Below are 17158 nucleotides of genomic sequence, written 5' to 3'. Positions count from 1 at the left end.
GGGAAAAATGAGGGAAAAACCACAAAAAACGGGGAAAAATTGGGAAAAAAATCCCAAAAAAACCCTTGAAAATTCCCAAATATTCCCAAATAAACATCGGAAATTCCTGAATGAACCTGGAACATTCCAGAATGTTCCTAAATAAATCCCAAATATTCCCAAATATTCCCAAATAAACGTTGGAAATTCCCGAATGAATCCGGAATATTCCGGAACATTCCAAATAAATCCCAAATATTCCCAAATATTCCCAAATAAACGTCGGAAATTCCTGAACGAATCCAGAACATTCTGGAATGTTCCAAATAAATCCGGACTAAATCCCAAATATTCCCAAATAAACGTCGGAAATTCCTGAATGAATCCGGAATATTCCAGAACGTTCCAGATAAATCCGGACTAAATCCCAAATATTCCCAAATATTCCCAAATAAACGTTGGGAATTCCCGAATGAACCTGGAACATTCTGGAACGTTCCAAATAAATCCGGACTAAATCCCAAATATTCCCAAATATTTCCAAATAAACGTCGGAAATTCCTGAATGAATCTGGAACATTCTGGAATGTTCCAAATAAATCCGGACTAAATCCCAAATATTCCCAAATAAACATCGGAAATTCCTGAATGAATCCGGAATATTCCGGAACGTTCCGAATACATCCGGACTAAATCCCAAATATTCCCAAATATTCCCAAATAAACGTTGGAAATTCCCAAATGAATCTGGAACATTCTGGAACGTTCCAAATAAATCCGGACTAAATCCCAAATATTCCCAAATATTTCCAAATAAACATCGGAAATTCCTGAATGAATCTGGAACATTCTGGAACTTTCTAAATAAATCCGAACTAAATCCTAAATATTCCTAAAAAACCGTTGGAAATTCCCGAATGAATCTGGAACGTTCTGGAACGTTCCAGATAAATCCGGACTAAATCCCAAATATTCCCAAATAAACGTTGGAAATTCCTGAATGAATCCGGAACATTCTGGAATGTTCCAAATAAATCCGGACTAAATCCCAAATATTCCCAAATAAACGTCGGAAATTCCTGAATGAATCCGGAATATTCCAGAACATTCCAAATAAATCCGGACTAAATCCCAAATATTCCCGAATCTCCCTCTCTGAAGTGCTCAAAAATTCCCCAAAAATTTCCCCAAATGTTCCCAAAGTCCCGGAAGGTTCCGGAAGGTGCCGGAAGGTTCCGGAAGGTGCCGGAAGGTTCCGGAAGGTGCCCACCTTCGCAGAGCTCCCAGGCCGTCCAGCCGGGGCCGCTGGGGGGGCGCAGCTGCAGCAGGGGGGGCAGGGCCAGGCGGGAGCCCAGGAACCCCACGGCCGAGTAGGGGTCCTGCAGCTGAGCGATGGGGTACACCCCTGCCAGGACCTGGGGGGAGAGAGACACAGTAAAATAATGGGGTACAGCCCTGCCAGGACCTGAGAAACCCCAATAACCCCACGGCGGAGTAGGGGTCCTGCAGCTGAGCGATGGGGTACACCCCTGCCAGGACCTGCGAGAGAAAACACAGTAAAATAATGGGGTACAGCCCTGCCAGGACCTGGGAAACCCCAAAAACCCCACGGTGGAGTAGGGGTCCTGCAGCTGCGCGATGGGGTACACCCCTGCCAGGACCTGTGGGGAGAGAAACATTGGGGTAAAATAATGGGGTACAGCCCTGCCAGGACCTGCCAGAGAAATACAGGGTAAAACATTGGGGTACACCCCTGCCAGGACCTGTGGGGAGAGAAACATTGGGGTAAAATAATGGGGTACAGCCCTGCCAGGACCTGCCAGAGAAATACAGGGTAAAACATTGGGGTACAGCCCTGCCAGGACCTGAGAAACCCCAAAAACCCCACGGCGGAGTAGGGGTCCTGCAGCTGCGCGATGGGGTACACCCCTGCCAGGACCTGGGGGGAGAGATATAATGGGGTAAAATAATGGGGTACAGCCCTGCCAGGACCTGTGAGAGGAGAGAAACATTGGGGTAAAACAATGGGGTACAGCCCTGCCAGGACTTGGGAAATCCCAAAAACACCCCAAAACCCCACGGCGGAGTAGGGGTCCTGCAGCTGCGCGATAGGGTACACCCCTGCCAGGACCTGGGAGAGAAAACACAGTAAAACATTGGGGTACACACCTGCCAGGACCTGGGGGGAGAGAAACACGGTAAAATAATGGGGTACAGCCCTGCCAGGACCTGTGAGAGGAGAGAAACATTGGCGTAAAACAATGGGGTACAGCCCTGCCAGGACCTGGGGGGAGAGAAAATGGGGGAAAATAATGGGGTACAGCTCTGCCAGGACCTGAGAAACCCCAATAACCCCACGGCCGAGTAGGGGTCCTGCAGCTGCGCGATGGGGTACACACCTGCCAGGACCTGGGGGGAGAGAGACAATGGGGTACAGCCCTGCCAGGACCTGAGGGGAGAGAGATAATGGGGTACAGCCCTGCCAGGACCTGAGGGGAGAGAGATAATGGGGTACAGCCCTGCCAGGACCTGCGAGAGAAAACACGGTAAAATAATGGGGTACAGCCCTGCCAGGACCTGCGAGAGAAATACAGGTTAAAACATTGGGGTACAGCCCTGCCAGGACCTGGGAAATCCCAAAAACACCCCAAAACCCCACGGCGGAGTAGGGGTCCTGCAGCTGCGCGATGGGGTACACCCCTGCCAGGACCTGTGGGAGAAAATGGGGGAAAATAATGGGGTACACCCCTGCCAGGACCTGCAAGAGGAGAGAAACATTGGGGTACAGCCCTGCCAGGACCTGCGAGAGAAACATTGGGGTAAAACAATGGGGTACAGCCCTGCCAGGACCTGTGGGGACACAGACAATGGGGTACAGCCCTGCCAGGACCTGTGGGAGTTGGGTCCCACCTGGCAGGGTTGGGATGGGTTCACGCCCCCCCCCGGGCAGGTGAGGCGCTCACCTGGAGCTTGGGCGGGGCCCGGGAGGGGAAGACGAGGCCGGGGCAGGGTTGGGATCCTACAGGGCGGGGCTCAGGTCACACCTGGTGGGTTTTGGGTGGGTTCAGGTCACACCTGGGGGGTTTGGGTGGGTTCAGGTCACACCTGGCAGGGTTTGGGTGGGTTCAGGTCACACCTGGCAGGGTTTGGGTGGGTTCAGGCCCCTCCCGGGCAGGTGAGGCTCTCACCTGGAGCTCGGGCGGGGCGCGGGAGGGGAAGACGAGGGTGGGGCAGGGTTGGGATGGGTTCAGGTCACACCGGGCAGGGTTTGGGTGGGTTCAGGTCACACCTGGGGGGGTTAGGTCCCCCCTGGCAGGGTTGGGATGGGTTCAGGTCACACCTGGCAGGGTTTGGATGTGTTTGAGTCACACCTGGATGGGTGTGGATCACACCTGGCAGGGTTTGGGATAGGCTCAGGTCACACCTGGGCAGGTGAGGCGCTCACCTGCAGCTCGGGCGGGGCGCGGGAGGGGAAGACGAGGCTGGGGCAGGGTTTGGATGGGTTCAGGTCACACCTGGCAGGGTTTAGGTGGGTTCAGGTCACACCTGGGCAGGTGAGGCTCTCACCTGGAGCTCGGGCGGGGCGCGGGAGGGGAAGACGAGGCCGGGGCAGGGTTGGGGTCACACAGGGTGGGGTTCAGGTCACACCTGGGCAGGTTCAGGTCACACCTGGGCAGGTGAGGCGCTCACCTGGAGCTCGGGCGGGGCGCGGGAGGGGAAGACGAGGCCGGGGCAGTCGCAGAGCCGCACCGAGGCCGTCAGGAAATGCGTCTGGAAGTAGCGGGTGCGGCCGGGGGCGCGGGACACGCCCACCGCGCCACGCCCCAGCAGCGCGTTCAGCACCGACGATTTACCTGCGTTGGGCAGCCCTGGGCGGGGCCGGAGCGAGCGTGAGCCACGCCCACCCGGAGTGTGCCCACAGTGAGCCACGCCCACCCGGAGTGTGCCCACAGTGAGCCACGCCCACCCGGAGTGTGCCCACAGTGAGCCACGCCCACCCAGAGTGTGCCCACAGTGAGCCACACCCAGTGGGACCACACCCACAGTGAGCCACGCCCACCTGGGACACAGCCATGGTGAGCCACACCCACCTAAGCCACACCTACAGTGAGCCACACCCATGTGGGACACAGCCATGGTGAGCCACACCCATCTAAACCACACCCACAGCGAACCACGCCCATTGAAACCACACCCACAGTTAGCTGTGCCCACCTGAGACACACCCAGTGAGCCACACCCATTAAAACCACACCCACAGTGGCACACACCCACCTGGGACACAGCTACAATGAGTCACACCCAACTTAGCCACACCCACAGTGAACTACGCCCACCTGGGACACACCCACAGTGAGCCACACCCATGGTAACCACACCCACAGTAAGCCACACCCACCTAGGACACAGCCACAGTGAGCCACGCCCACCTGGAGCATACCCACATTGAGCCACACCCTTTGGAACCACACCCACAGTGAGCCACGCCCACCTGGGACACAACCACAGTGAGCCATGCCCACCTAAACCACACCCACAGCCAGCCACGCCCACCTGGGACACACCCACAGTGAGCCATGCCCACCTGGGACACAGCCACAGTGAGCCATGCCCACCAAAACCACACCCACAGCGAGCCACGCACACCTGGGACACACCCATAGTGAGCTACGCCCATCTAAACCACACCCCAATGACCACACCCATTGATTACACCCCCAATGACCCCAGCCCTTAACCACACCCATACTGGCCACGCCCACTGACCACACATAATTCCCACCCCAATGACCACAGCCCCAACCACACCCACTGTGACCACACCCACTGATCATACATAATTAGCATCCACTGACCACGCCCCCCTCCAGGCCCCGCCCCTCTCACCCACGCAGCCCAGGGTCAGCACGCCGTGCCGGTAGCGCTCCCACTGCCGGGGCGGGGCCACGCCCCCAGGCCCCGCCCCCTCCTCCTCCTCATCTTCATCCCCCGCCGGCGGCTCCTCCTCCTCCTCCTCATCTTCATCTCCATCCTCCTCATCCTCGGGGCGCTGCTCCGCCCGCTCCAGCCGCGCCCGCCAGCTGCTCAGGTCCACTGGGGACAGGGGGGGACTGGGATCAAACTGGGGGGACTGGGAGGGGATTGGGGGGGACTGGGGGGGACTGGGGGGGACTGGGAGGGACTGGGGGGACTGGGAATGGACTGGGAGGAGGTACTGGGGGAACTGGGGGGGGATTGTGGGGGACTGGGAGGGGATTGGGGGCACTGGGGGGGACTGGGGGGGAACTGGGATGGACTGGGAGGGGATTGGGGGGGATTGGGATGGACTGGGGGGGATTGGGGGGCACTGGCGGGGACTGGGAGGGGATTGGGGGGGACTGGGAGAGGGATTGAGGGGGACTGGGGAAGAATGGGGGGGAACTGGGAGGGACTGGGAGGGGATTGGGGGGGACTGGGAGGGGATTGGGAGGGACTGGGGGGGACTGGGGGGACTGGGAGGGGATTGGGGGGGACTGGGAGAGGGATTGAGGGGGATTGGGGAGGAATGGGGGAGAACTGGGAGGGACTGGGAGGGGATTGGGGGGGACTGGGAGGGGATTGGGAGGGACTGGGGGGGACTGGGGGGACTGGGAGGGGATTGGGGGGGACTGGGAGAGGGATTGAGGGGGATTGGGGAGGAATGGGGGGGAACTGGGAGGGACTGGGATGGACTGGGAGGGGATTGGGGGGGACTGGGAGGGGATTGGGAGGGATTGGGAGGGACTGGGGGGGACTGGGAGGGTACTGGGGGGGACTGGGATCAAACTGGGGGGGACTGGGAATGGACTGGGAGGGGATTGGGGGGAACTAGGGGGGATTGGGATGGACTGGCGGGAACTGGGATGGACTGGGGGGCACTGGGACATTCAGGGACACCCAGGGGACACAGAGGATGCTCCCCAGATTCCCCTTTTGCGTCACCCCCCCCTCATTACAAAGCTAAGCAGGTTCCGCTCCGCGCAATGCCTGGATGGGTGACCCCAACCCAAATTTCCCCCCGGAGCGTCCCCAGACCCCCCTGAGACCCCCAGGGACAGCCTGGGACCCCTCCCCAAGGACCCAGCCCCCCCCCAGGACCCCTCCCCAAGGACCCAGCCCCCCCCCAGGACCCCTCCCCAAGGACCCAGCCCCCCCCAGGACCCCTCCCCACGCACCGGCGCCCCCCACGATCTCCTCGCAGGCCTCCAGCAGCAGTCGGGGTCCCACGGCGCGGCCCCAGCGGCCCCCCCTCTTCTTCTGCTTCTTCTGCAGCCCTGGGGACCCCAAAACCAGCCAAAGTCACCCCAAAAACAGCCAGGGTCACCCCAAAAACAGCCAAAGTCACCCCACAGCCAGCCCTGGGGACCCCAAAAACAGCCAAAGTCACCCCAAACCTCCTAAAAACCCCAAATTCACCCCAAATCCCCCCCAGGGGGGTTACCTGGGCCGGGGGCGGGGCCGGGGGCGGAGCTGAACGGCACCACGTGGGCGGGGCCGTGCCGCGCCCTCAGCAGGTGGGTCCCAATGTCACCCCAAACCCCCTAAAAACCCCAAATTCACCCCAAATTCACCCCAAATCCCCCCAGGGGGGTTACCTGGGCCGGGGGCGGGGCCGGGGGCGGAGCTGAAGGGCACCACGTGGGCGGGGCCGTGCCGCGCCCTCAGCAGGTGGCTCCAGGCCACGGCCACCGAGGGCGGGGCCAGGTCCACCTTGTTGAGGATGAGGATGAGCCCCTTGCCCAGGTCCTGCGTCACGTGGGCGGCCAGCGCGGGGGGCACGCCCAGCGCCTGCGGACAGACGGACGGACGGGGACAGGGGGACGGTCAGGGAGGGGGAGACAGGGGGACAGGCAGGGACAGGGGGACACAGAAACACCCCCAGCGCCTGCGGACAGACGGACGGACAGGGACAGGGGGATGGTCAGGGATAGGGGGACACCCAGGGACAGGGGGACGGTCAGGGACAGACGGACAGTCAGGGACAGGGGGACGGTCAGGGACAGGGGGACGGTCAGGGACAGGGGGACAGTCAGGGACAGGGGGACGGTCAGAGACAGACGGACGGTCAGGGACAGACGGACTGACAAGGACAGGGGGACAGTCAGGGACAGACGGACGGACAGGGACAGACAGACAATCAGGGACAAGGGGACAGTCAGGGACAGGGGGACAGTCAGGGACAGAGGGGACACCCAGGGACAGACAGACAGTCACGGACAGGGGAACAGTTAGGGACAGACGAACAGTCAGAGACAGATGGACAGTCAGGGACAGGGGGACAGTCAGGGACAGACGGACAGTTAGGGACAGAGGAACACCCCCAGGGCCTGGGGACAGACGGACAGTCAGGGACACGCGGACATCCAGGGCCTGGGGGGACAGTGACAGTCACTGGGGACATGGGGACAGTCACAGGGGGACACAGATGACACAGGGTGGCAGAGGTGACACAGGGACAGCCCCAGGTGATACAGTGACACGGGGACACGGAGGAGTCATCAGATGACACAGGTGACACAAGGACACAGGGGACACAAGGACACAGGTGACACAGGGACATGGAGCAGTCATCAGATGACACAGGTGACACAAGGACACAGGGGACACAGGGCAGTCACCGGGTGACACAGGGACAGTCCCAGGTGACACAGGTGACACATGGACACAGGTGACACATGGACACAGGGACATGAGGCAGTCTCAGGTGACACAGGTGACACAGGTGACAGCTCTAGGTGACACAGACACACGGGGCAGTCACCGGGTGCCGCGCGTCGGCGATGACCAGCACGATGTCGGACATCTCCAGCACCCGCCACAGCTGCCGCCACGTCTGGGGACACCACGGGGACACCGCTGGGCCTTGTCCTCCCCAGTGTCCCCAAACCCCCCTTAACCCCCCCTCCCGTGTCCCCAAACCTCCCTTAGCCCCCCCAGAATGTCCCCAAACCCCTCTTAGCCCCCTCCGCATGTCCCCCTCCCTGTCCCCAGTGTCCCCAAACCCCCTCTTAACCCCCCCAGAATGTCCCCAACCCCCCTTAGCCCCCCCAGAATGTCCCCAAACCCCCCCAGAATGTCCCCAAACCCCCCTTAGCCCCCCCCTCCCTGTCCCCAGTGTCCCCAAACCCCCGTTAACCCCCACTCCCATGTCCCCCTCCCTGTCCCCAATGTCCCCAACCCCCCCTCACCCCCCCAGAATGTCCCCAACCCCCCTCAGCCCCCCCAGAATGTCCCCAACCCTCCCCAGAATGTCCCCCAATCCCCCCAGAATGTCCCCAAACCCCCCCAGAATGTCCCCAACCTCCCCTCTAATCCCTCCACAATGTCCCCAAACCCCCCTTAGCCCCCCCAGAATGTCCCCAAACCCCCCCCAGAATGTCCCCAGCCCCCCTTAGCCCCCCTCCCATGTCCCCAAACCCCCCTTAGCCCCCCCAGAATGTCCCCAAACCCCCCCAGAATGTCCCCAGCCCCCCTCGGGCCAGGCTCTGTCACCTCCAGGTTGTGCTCGAAGGGCGCCAGGCCCCGGCTGTCCCCTCTGCTGTCCCCAGTGTCCCCTCTGGTGTCCCCCAGCCCCCGCAGGAAGTCCCCAAACGCCGCCTCCTCCCGCGCCCGCAGCTCCTCGGGGCTCATCCCGAAGCTCCAGGGGGGGCGCCGGGGGAAATCCAGCCCTGGGGACAGGGGGGGACACGGGGGGGACACGGCGGGGTCACCCTCAGGGTGGTGGCACTGCCCAGGGCCACCGGGCACTGCCAGGGGCCACTCTGTCCTCTCCAGGGGTCCCTTTGTCCCCTCCAGGGGTCACTTTGTCCCCTCCAGGGATCACTTTGTCCCCTCCAGGGGTCACTTTGTCCCCTCCAGGGGTCACTCTGTCCTCTCCAGGGGTCACTTTGCCCCCTCCAGGGGTCACTTTGCCCCTCCAAGGGTCCCTTTGTTCCCTCCAGGGCTCACTTTGTCCCCTCCTGGGGTCACTTTGCCCCTCCAGGGGTCACTCTGTCCCCTCCAGGGCTCGCTTTGTCCCCTCCAGGGGTCACTTTGTCCCGTCCAGGGGTCACTCTGTCCCCTCCAGGGGTCACTCTGTCCCTCCAGGGGTCACTCTGTCCCCACCAGGGGTCCCTTTGTCCCCTCCAGGGGTCACTTTGTCCCCTCCAGGGCTCGCTTTGTCCCTTGCCAGGGTCATTCCATCGCTCCCTAGGGCCACTTGAACCCTCCCAGTGGTCACTTTGACCCTCCCAGTGGTCACTCTGTCCTCCCAGTGGTCACTCCGTCCCTCCCAATGGTCACTCTGTCCTCCCAGTGGTCACTCCGTCCCTCCCAGTGGTCACTGCCTCCTTTCCAGTGGTCACTCCATCCCTCTCAGCGGTCATTTCACCCCTTCCAGCGCTTACTTTACGCTCTCTTGTAAACCCTTAATCAATTCTGGGGTAATTAATTCACTTTTTGGGACCATTCACATTTCCCAGAGATTATTTAACCCTTTCCTGACCCAACCTTCCCATTTTCAGTGGCCACTCTCCCCATTCCCAGTGGCCATTCCCCTCCCAGTAGCCCCTCCCTGTTCCCACTAGCCCCTCCCCCTTCCCACTGGCCCCTCCCCCTTCCCACTAGCCCCTCCCCCTTCCCACTAGCCCCTCCCCCGGCGCACCGGGCCCGTAGACGCTGTCGGGGTCCAGCTCCAGGGCGCTCTCGGGCAGCAGCTCCAGCAGCTCCTCCTGGGCCCGGCGCCGGCTCCGCTCCAGGGCCTCGGCCCGGGGCCCCCCCAGCTGCAGCCGGAACCTGGGGGGGCCCCGGGGGGGTCAGCGGGCCGGATCCCCCTCCTGGGGTCACCCACCCACGGCCGGACCCCCCTCCTGGGGTCACCCACCCACGGCCGGACCCCACTCTGGACCCGGACACCCGGGATCCAGGCCGGGTTTTGCCTTACACCTGGGTTCCAGCTGAAATCCAGGCCAGGTTTTCCCTCCAGCCTGCATTCCAGTGAAATCCAGGCCGGGTTTTGCCTTACACCTGGATTCCGAGTGAAATCCAGGCTGGGTTTTGCCTTACACCTGGATTCCAGCTGAAATCCAGACCAGGTTTTCCCTCCAGCCTGCATTCCAGTGAAATCCAGGCCGGGTTTTGCCTTACACCTGGGTTCCAGTGAAATCCAGGCTGGGTTTTGCCTTACACCTGGATTCCAGCTGAAATCCAGACCAGGTTTTCCCTCCAGCCTGCATTCCAGTGAAATCCAGGCCGGGTTTTGCCTTACACCTGGATTCCAGCTGAAATCCAGGCCAGGTTTTCCCTCCCATTAAATCCCAGCCCAAATCCAGTCCAGGCATTCTCCCAGTCCCAATCCCAGTCCCAATCCCAGCCCAGATTTTCCATATTATTAAATCTCATCCTAAATCCAGTCTGGGTTTTCCCTCTCGTTAATCCCCATCTTAAATCCAGTCCAGTCTTTCCCTCCCATTCAATGCTATCCAAAATCCAGTCCAGGTTTTCCCTCTTGTTAACTCCCACCCCAAATCCACTCCGGGCTTTCCCTCCCACTCTCAATCCCATCCTAAATCCACTCCCGACTTTCCCTCCCATTCAATCCCATCCCAAATCCAGTCCGGACTTTCCCTCCCGTTAATCCCCATCCTAAATCCAGTCCAGGTTTTCTCTCTTGTTAACTCCCACCCCTAATCCACTCCAGGCTTTCCCTCCCATTACCCCCACCCCAAATCCAGTCCGGGCTTTCCCTCCCATTCCCAATCCCATCCCGAATCCACTCCAGGCTTTCCCTCCCATTCCCAATCACATCCCAAATCCAATCCGGACTTTCCCTCCCATTAATCCCCAACCCAAATCCAATCCGGACTTTCCCTCCCGTTAATCCCCATCCTAAATCCAGTCCAGGTTTTCCCTCTTGTTAACTCCCATCCAGTCTCCACTCCAGGCTTTCCCTCCCTGTTCCCCCATCCCAAATCCACTCCGGGCTTTCTGTCCCATTCAATCCCATCCCAAATCCGGTCTGGACTTTCCCTCCCATTAATCCCCACCCCAAATCCACTCCGGACTTTCGTTCCCATTACCCCCATCCCAAACCTATTCCGGGCTTTCCCTCCTATTCAATCCCATCTCAAATCCACTCCAGGCTTTCCCTCCCGTTCAATCCCATCCCAAATCCACTCCAGGCTTTCCCTTCCATTCCCAATCCCATCCCGAATCCACTCCAGGCTTCCCCTCCCGTCCCCCCCATCCCAATCCCGTTATTTTCCCCGGTTCCCCCCTCACCTGCCGGGGTCGTGGCGCCGGGGGGGCTCTGAGGGGGGGTCTCCGGGGGGGCCATCGCCGCCCCGCTCGCGGCTCCCGCTGCGGCTGCCGGGGCCCGAGGCCGGCCCGGCCGGGGCATCTGCGGCCACCAGTGAGGGGGGGGTCAGGGGGCCTCGGTCCCCTTCCCGGGGAGATTTTTGTCCCCATTGCTGGGGTTTTTTCCCTCATAATCCGGAGATCTCAGCCCCCATCCCCGGAGGAGTCTCTCCCCCCATTCCGAGGGTCTTTCCCCTCATAATCCCGGGGTTCCCAGCATCCATCTCTGAGGTCTTTCCCTCATGATCCGAAGGTTCCAGTCCCCATTCCCGGCGGTCTTTCCCCTCATAACCCGGCTCTCCCAGCCCCCATCCCCGGGGCTCCCTCTCTCCCCATCCCGGGGATCCCGGCGCTCTCTCCTGCCGCCCCCAGCCCCCATTCCCGGGGATCTTTCCCCTCACAACCCGGCGCCCCAAGCCGCCATCCCCGGGGCTCCCTCACCCCCATCCCGGGGATCCCGGCGCTCTCTCCCGGCGCCCCCAGCCGCCATCCCCGGGGCTCCCTCTCCTCCCATCCCGGGGGTCCCGGCGCCCTCTCCCGGCGCCCCCAGCCCCTCCCTCACCGCCCCGTTTCCGCTCCCGCCGGTCCCGGAGCTGCTGCTTTTTCCGCTTGGCGCTGAACGGCAGCTTGCGGGGCATGACGGGAGCTCACGTGACGGGGCGGGCCCGCGCTCCGCCAATAGGCGGGAAGGGGCGGGGACACGCAGAGGGGAGGAGCCAATAGGACGGCGAATCGCCTCAGCGCAGCAGTGTGATTGACAGATCACCCGACTAATAGCAGCGCAGAAAACCCGGCGGGGCGGGATCAGCCAATAGGAGAACGCTTTTCCTCAGGGATAGGCGGGACAAAAAAGCGCTAGCCAATAGCTAAAGAGGAACATGGCTGGTGGGCGGGGGCTGTGGACAAGCGGACCAATGGGAAGCGGCGGTGCGGCCCGGAAGCAGCTCTGGGCGGCGGTGGCTGCGCATGCGCAGTGCGCGGTGCCCGGCCATGCCGAAGGGAGCGCGGCCGGCGGGGGCCAAGCAGGAGGAATGGAAGGGGGGGGAGGAAGAGGGTGAGACCCCCGGGGATGGGGGGAGGAGGAGGGGGAGACCCCCGGGAGGAGACCCCGAAACTGGGGGGAGACCCCCGGGATGGTACCCCGGGACTGGGGGAGGGGGAATGAGGGGAGACCCCCGTGAGGGGAACCCGAAATTGGGGGGGAGGAGGAGGGTGAGACCCCCGTGAGGGGACCCTGAAATGGTGGGAGGGGAGAACCCCGTGAGGGGAACCCGGGTTTGAGGGGGGGGTGCCCAGAAATGGCGGGAGGAGAGGAGGGTGAGACCCCCGTGAGGGGACCCAGGGATTGAGGGGAGCCCCAGAAATGGCGGGAGGCGGGTGAGACCCCCTGAGGGGACCCCAAAATTGGGGAGGGATGAGGGTGAGACCCCTGGGAATGGCGGGGGGAAAGGAGGGTGAGACTCCGTGAGGGGACCCCGGGATTGAGGGAGGGGGGACCCAAAATGGCGGGAAGAGGGTGAGACCCCCTGAGGGGACCCCGAAATGGCGGGAGGAGAGGAGGGTGAGACCCCCTGAGGGGACCCCGGGATTTAGGGGGGTAGAGGCAGATGAGACCCCCCGGGATTGAGGGGAGACCCCCATGAGGGGACCCCGGGATTGAGGGAGGGGGAACCCAAAATGGCGGGAGGAGGGTGAGACCCCATGAGGGGACCCCAAAATGGCGGGAAGAGGGTGAGACCCCCGTGAGGGGACCCCGGGATTTTGGGCCCCTTTTCCCCCCATTTTTTCACCCCAAACCCCCCAATTTATGAGGAACCCCCCTAAACCAACCCCCAAATTTTGGGGGGGGTCTCCCTCTAAACCTCTGGGGGTTTTGGGGCGCCCCCAGACCCATTTAACCGCCCCTCCCCCCGCAGAGCAACCGGTCAAGAAGGGCAAGAAGGACCGGAAAGGCAAAAAATCCGTGAGTGACCCCTGACCTTTGACCTCTGACCCCTCCCCAAATTCCTGGGGACCCCTCCCCAAATTCCCAAAATTCCAGGACCCCAAAGTTCCTGGATTTCCCCCAAAATTCCCATTTTTTCCTCTACATTTCTCAGATTTCCCCCCAAAATTCCCATTTTCCCCCCCAAAATTCCCTTTTTTCCCCCAAAACTCCTGGGTTTCCCCAGAAAAGTCCCAGAAACTTCCCCATATCTCCAAATTTTCTCCAAAATTCCCTTTTTTTCCCCCCAAAAAATCCCAAATTTCCCACCAGAATCCCCAAAGTTTCCCACAATTTCCAGATTTCCCCACAAAGTTCCCAAATTTTCCCGAAATTCCCTTTTCCCCCCTCAAAATTCCCCGATTTTCCCCCAAATTCCCAGATTTTACCAGAAAATTCCCAAATGTTCCCCAAATTCCCAAATTTTTCCTCAAAATTCCCATTTTTTCCCCCATAATGAATAGATTTCCTCCCAAAATTCTCAGATTTTCCCAAAATTCTCATTTTTTCCCCCCCAAATTCCCAAATTTTCCCAAAATTCCCATTTTTTCCCTCAAAATTCCCAGATTTTTCCCCCCAAATTCCCATTTTTCCCCCCAAATTCCCAAATTTTCCCCAAATTCCCGTTTTTCCCCCCAGTTCTTCGAGGAATTGGCTGAGGAGGAGAAGGCGGCGCCGGCCCCGCCCCCTCCCGCCCCCGAGAAGGAGGGGCCAGCTCCCACCCAGGTTCATTATGCTAATTAGGTTAATTAGTTATGCTAATGAGGTCATTTCAGGAGGTGTGTGAAGGGGGTGGGGTTAAAGGAAAGGGTTAATGGGGAGTGGGAGGGGCTTAAAGGGGTGGGGCTGGAGGGGAGGGGTTTAAAGGAGGAGGGGTTCAGGGAGAAAAGGGGTGGGGCTAAAATGGGTGGGGTAAAAAGGGGAGGAGTCAAACGGGTCAGGCTTAAAGGGGAGGGGCAAAAAAGGGCGGGGTTAAAGGGAGAGGGACAAAAGGGGAGGGGCTTAAATGGGTGGGGCTGTGGTGGGTGGGGCTAAAATGGGTGGGGTTTTCTGGGAGCAGCTGAATGTGGCTAAAGGGGTGGGGCTTAAAGGGGAGGGAGTAATGCAAATTAGGCGTGGGGCTAAGATGGGTGTGGCTAAAATGGGCGGAGCCAAACCCAGCTTGGCTTCAATGCACCAGGCGTTAATCAAGGTGCTAATTAAGCGCTAATTAGCATAATGACCCCCCGCAGGGCTCGCGGCGGAAGCGGGACCGGCGGAAGGAGGGGCGGCGGCCGCGGGGGGCGGAGCCTGAGCCCGAGGAGGAGGAGCTGAGCCGGAGGCTGCAGGCACTGGCAGCGGCCGCTGATGAGGAGGAGGAGGAGGAGGAGGAAGGTCTGGAGGGAATGGGGGGCCTGAGGAGGAGGAGGAGGAGGAGGAAGGTCTGGAGGGGAATGGGGGGGCCTGAGGAGGAGGAGGAGGAGGAAGGTCTGGAGGGGATGGGGGGGTCTGAGGAGGAGGAGGAGGAGGAAGGTTCTGGAAAGGAATGGGGGGGGTCTGAGGAAGAGGAGGAGGAAGGTCTGGAGGGGAATGGGGGGGGCCTGGGGAGGAGGAGGAGGAGGAGGAGGAAGGTCTGGAGGGGATGGGGGGGGCCTGAGGAGGAGGAGGAGGAGGAGGAGGAGGAAGGTCTGGAGGGGATGGGGGGGCCTGAGGAAGAGGAGGAGGAGGAAGGTCTGGAGGGGATGGGGGGGCCTGAGGAAGAGGAGGAGGAGGAAGGTTCTGGAAAGGAATGGGGGGGCCTGAGGAAGAGGAGGAGGAAGGTCCTGGAGGGAAATGGGGGGAGTCTGAGGAGGAGGAGGAGGAGGAAGGTCCTGGAGGGAAATGGGGGGAGTCTGAGGAGGAGAAGGAGGAGGAGGAAGGTCTGGAGGGGATGGGGGGTCTGAGGAGGAGGAGGAGGAGGAAGGTCTGGAGGGGATGGGGGGTCTGAGGAGGAGGAGGAGGAGGAAGGTCTGGAGGGAATGGGGGGGTCTGAGGAGGAGGAGGAGGAGGAAGGTTCTGGAAAGGAATGGGGGTCCTGGGGAAGGGGTCTGAGGAGGAGGAAGAGGAGGAGGAGGAGGAAGGTCTGGAGGGGATGGGGGGGTCTGAGGAGGAGGAGGAAGGTTCTGGAAAGGAATGGGGGGGTCTGAGGAGGAGGAGAAGGAGGAGGAAGGCCTGGAGGGGAATGGGGGGGTCTGAGGAGGAGGAGGAGGAGGAGGAGGAAGGTCCTGGGGGGGCCTGGAGGGAAATGGGGGGGCCTGGGGGTCTCGGAGGAGGAAGAGGAGGAGGAGGGGGAGGAGGAAGGCCCTGGGGGGTCTCTGAGGAGGAGGAGGAGGAAGAAGAGGAGGAAGGTCCCGGGGGGTCCTGGGGAGGTCTGAAGAAGAGGAGGAGGAGGAGGAGGAGGAAGAGGAAGGCCCTGGGGGGGTCCTGGAGGGTCCTGGGGGGGCCTGGGGGGTCCCGGGGGTCTCTGAGGAGGAGGAGGAGGAGGAAGGGGAGGAGGAGGAGGAGGAAGGTCTGGAGGGGAATGGGGGGCCTGAGGAGGAGGAAGAGGAGGAGGAGGATGAAGGCCCCGGGGGCCCTCGGTGAGCCAATCTCTGCCCACAGCTCCAGCGGCCCGGAGGGGAGCGAGGAGGAGGAAGGTGAGGGGGAAACAGGGGGGAAAAATGGGGAATAAACCACAAAAAATGGGAAAAAACCACAAAAAATGGGGGAAAAACATGAAAAATGGGGGAAAACACAAAAAAATGGGGGAAAAATGTGAAAAAATGGGGGAAAACACCAAAAAATGGGGGAAAAACACCAAAAAATGGGGGAAAAACATGAAAAAAATTGGGGAAAAACACGAAAAAATGAGGTGGGAATGGGAAAAAATGGGGGAAAAGACAGAAAATGGGGGAAAATGGAAGAAATAACAAAAAAATTGGGAAGAAAATAGAAAGAAATGGGAAAAAACATGAAAAAAATGGGGGGAAAACACGAAAAAATGAGGTGGGAATGGGGAAAAAATGGGAAAAAAGACAAAAAATGGGGGGAAATGGAAGAAATCACAAAAAATAGGGGAGGGTGGGAAAAAAATGGGGAAAATTCATCCCAAAATGAGGAGGAAGTAGAAAAAATTGGGGGTAAATACAGAGAAAAATGGAGATAATTGGAAAAAAAATAGGAAAAAACTCACAAAAAAGGGGGAAAATCAGAAAAAACGGGGAAAATCCACCAAAAAAATACACCAAAAAATGGGGGGAAATCACATAAAATAGAGAAAATTCCTCAAAAAAGGGTAGATCCTAAAAACTGGGGGGAAAAATCAACAAAAATGGAGAAATCCTTGAAAAATTACAGAAATCACCCAAAGATGGGGGGAAGTTTCCCAAAAAAATGGGAAAAAAAATTCCCCAAAATGGGAAAAATCCTCCAAAAATTGGGGAAAATCCCCCAAAAAAGGGAATTTGGAGGAGAATCTTTATAAAAAATGAAAAATTTTAATTAAAATTTGGGGTTTTGGGGTGTAGAGGTGGCAGCAGGTGGGATTGGGGGGAAAAGGAATAATTTGGATTTTTATGTTTTATTTTTAGGGTGGGAACGTTTTTGCTGCCCTGAACCAGGAGCTGAGTGAGGAAGAGGAGGAGGAGGAGGAAGAAGAAAAGGAGAAAAAACCAAGCAAGGGCAAGAGCAGCAAGGTGGGGGGAAAAACCAAAATTCCTGGAAAAAACGCCAAAATTCCTCAAAAAAACCCCAAAATTTCTAAAAAAACCCCAAAATTCTTCAAAAAAACCTCAAAATTCCTCGAAAGAACCCAAAAATTCCTAAATCAAAACTCTAAAATTCCTA

General features: G+C 59.4%; 3 protein-coding genes across 3 annotated transcripts in view; 2 read left to right on the top strand and 1 right to left on the bottom strand.

The window, feature by feature from the left end:
* The window catches only part of PPP1R10 (protein phosphatase 1 regulatory subunit 10), a gene marked incomplete at its 3' end in the record, with an annotated part of 16390 nt that extends 15449 nt beyond the window's left edge, over nucleotides 1-941 (top strand). Inside the window, exon 11 of the mRNA XM_084224500.1 lies at nucleotides 927-941. Coding sequence (XP_084080626.1) covers nucleotides 927-941 — 15 coding nt within the window. The remainder of the gene's footprint in view (nucleotides 1-926) is intronic.
* Nucleotides 942-1103: 162 nt separating this feature from the next.
* Nucleotides 1104-11998, bottom strand: GNL1 (G protein nucleolar 1 (putative); the record flags this gene model as incomplete). The annotated part of the gene is made up of 10 exons (XM_084224499.1): nucleotides 11894-11998; nucleotides 11257-11374; nucleotides 9641-9771; nucleotides 8491-8666; nucleotides 7760-7831; nucleotides 6594-6786; nucleotides 6174-6272; nucleotides 4867-5073; nucleotides 3670-3848; nucleotides 1104-1394 (listed from the first exon to the last, which is right to left on the bottom strand). The coding sequence occupies exons 1-10, from the start codon at nucleotides 11967-11969 to the stop codon at nucleotides 1104-1106; spliced, it is 1542 nt and encodes a 513-aa protein (XP_084080625.1). The 5' UTR covers nucleotides 11970-11998.
* A 317-nt stretch (nucleotides 11999-12315) lies between these two features.
* The window catches only part of ABCF1 (ATP binding cassette subfamily F member 1), a 30672-nt gene continuing 25829 nt past the window's right edge, over nucleotides 12316-17158 (top strand). The window contains exons 1-6 of the mRNA XM_084224517.1: nucleotides 12316-12385; nucleotides 13248-13294; nucleotides 13955-14041; nucleotides 14548-14689; nucleotides 15935-15969; nucleotides 16903-17007. Of these exons, the coding sequence (XP_084080643.1) occupies nucleotides 12322-12385; nucleotides 13248-13294; nucleotides 13955-14041; nucleotides 14548-14689; nucleotides 15935-15969; nucleotides 16903-17007 (480 nt within the window). The 5' untranslated portion in view covers nucleotides 12316-12321. The remainder of the gene's footprint in view (nucleotides 12386-13247; nucleotides 13295-13954; nucleotides 14042-14547; nucleotides 14690-15934; nucleotides 15970-16902; nucleotides 17008-17158) is intronic.

This window comes from Fringilla coelebs (assembly GCF_963513975.1).
Source record: "Fringilla coelebs genome assembly, chromosome: 39".
Lineage (NCBI taxonomy): Eukaryota > Metazoa > Chordata > Aves > Passeriformes > Fringillidae > Fringilla > Fringilla coelebs.
Note: the sequence above shows the minus strand (reverse complement) of the source record. Positions and strands in the feature narration are given on the sequence as shown.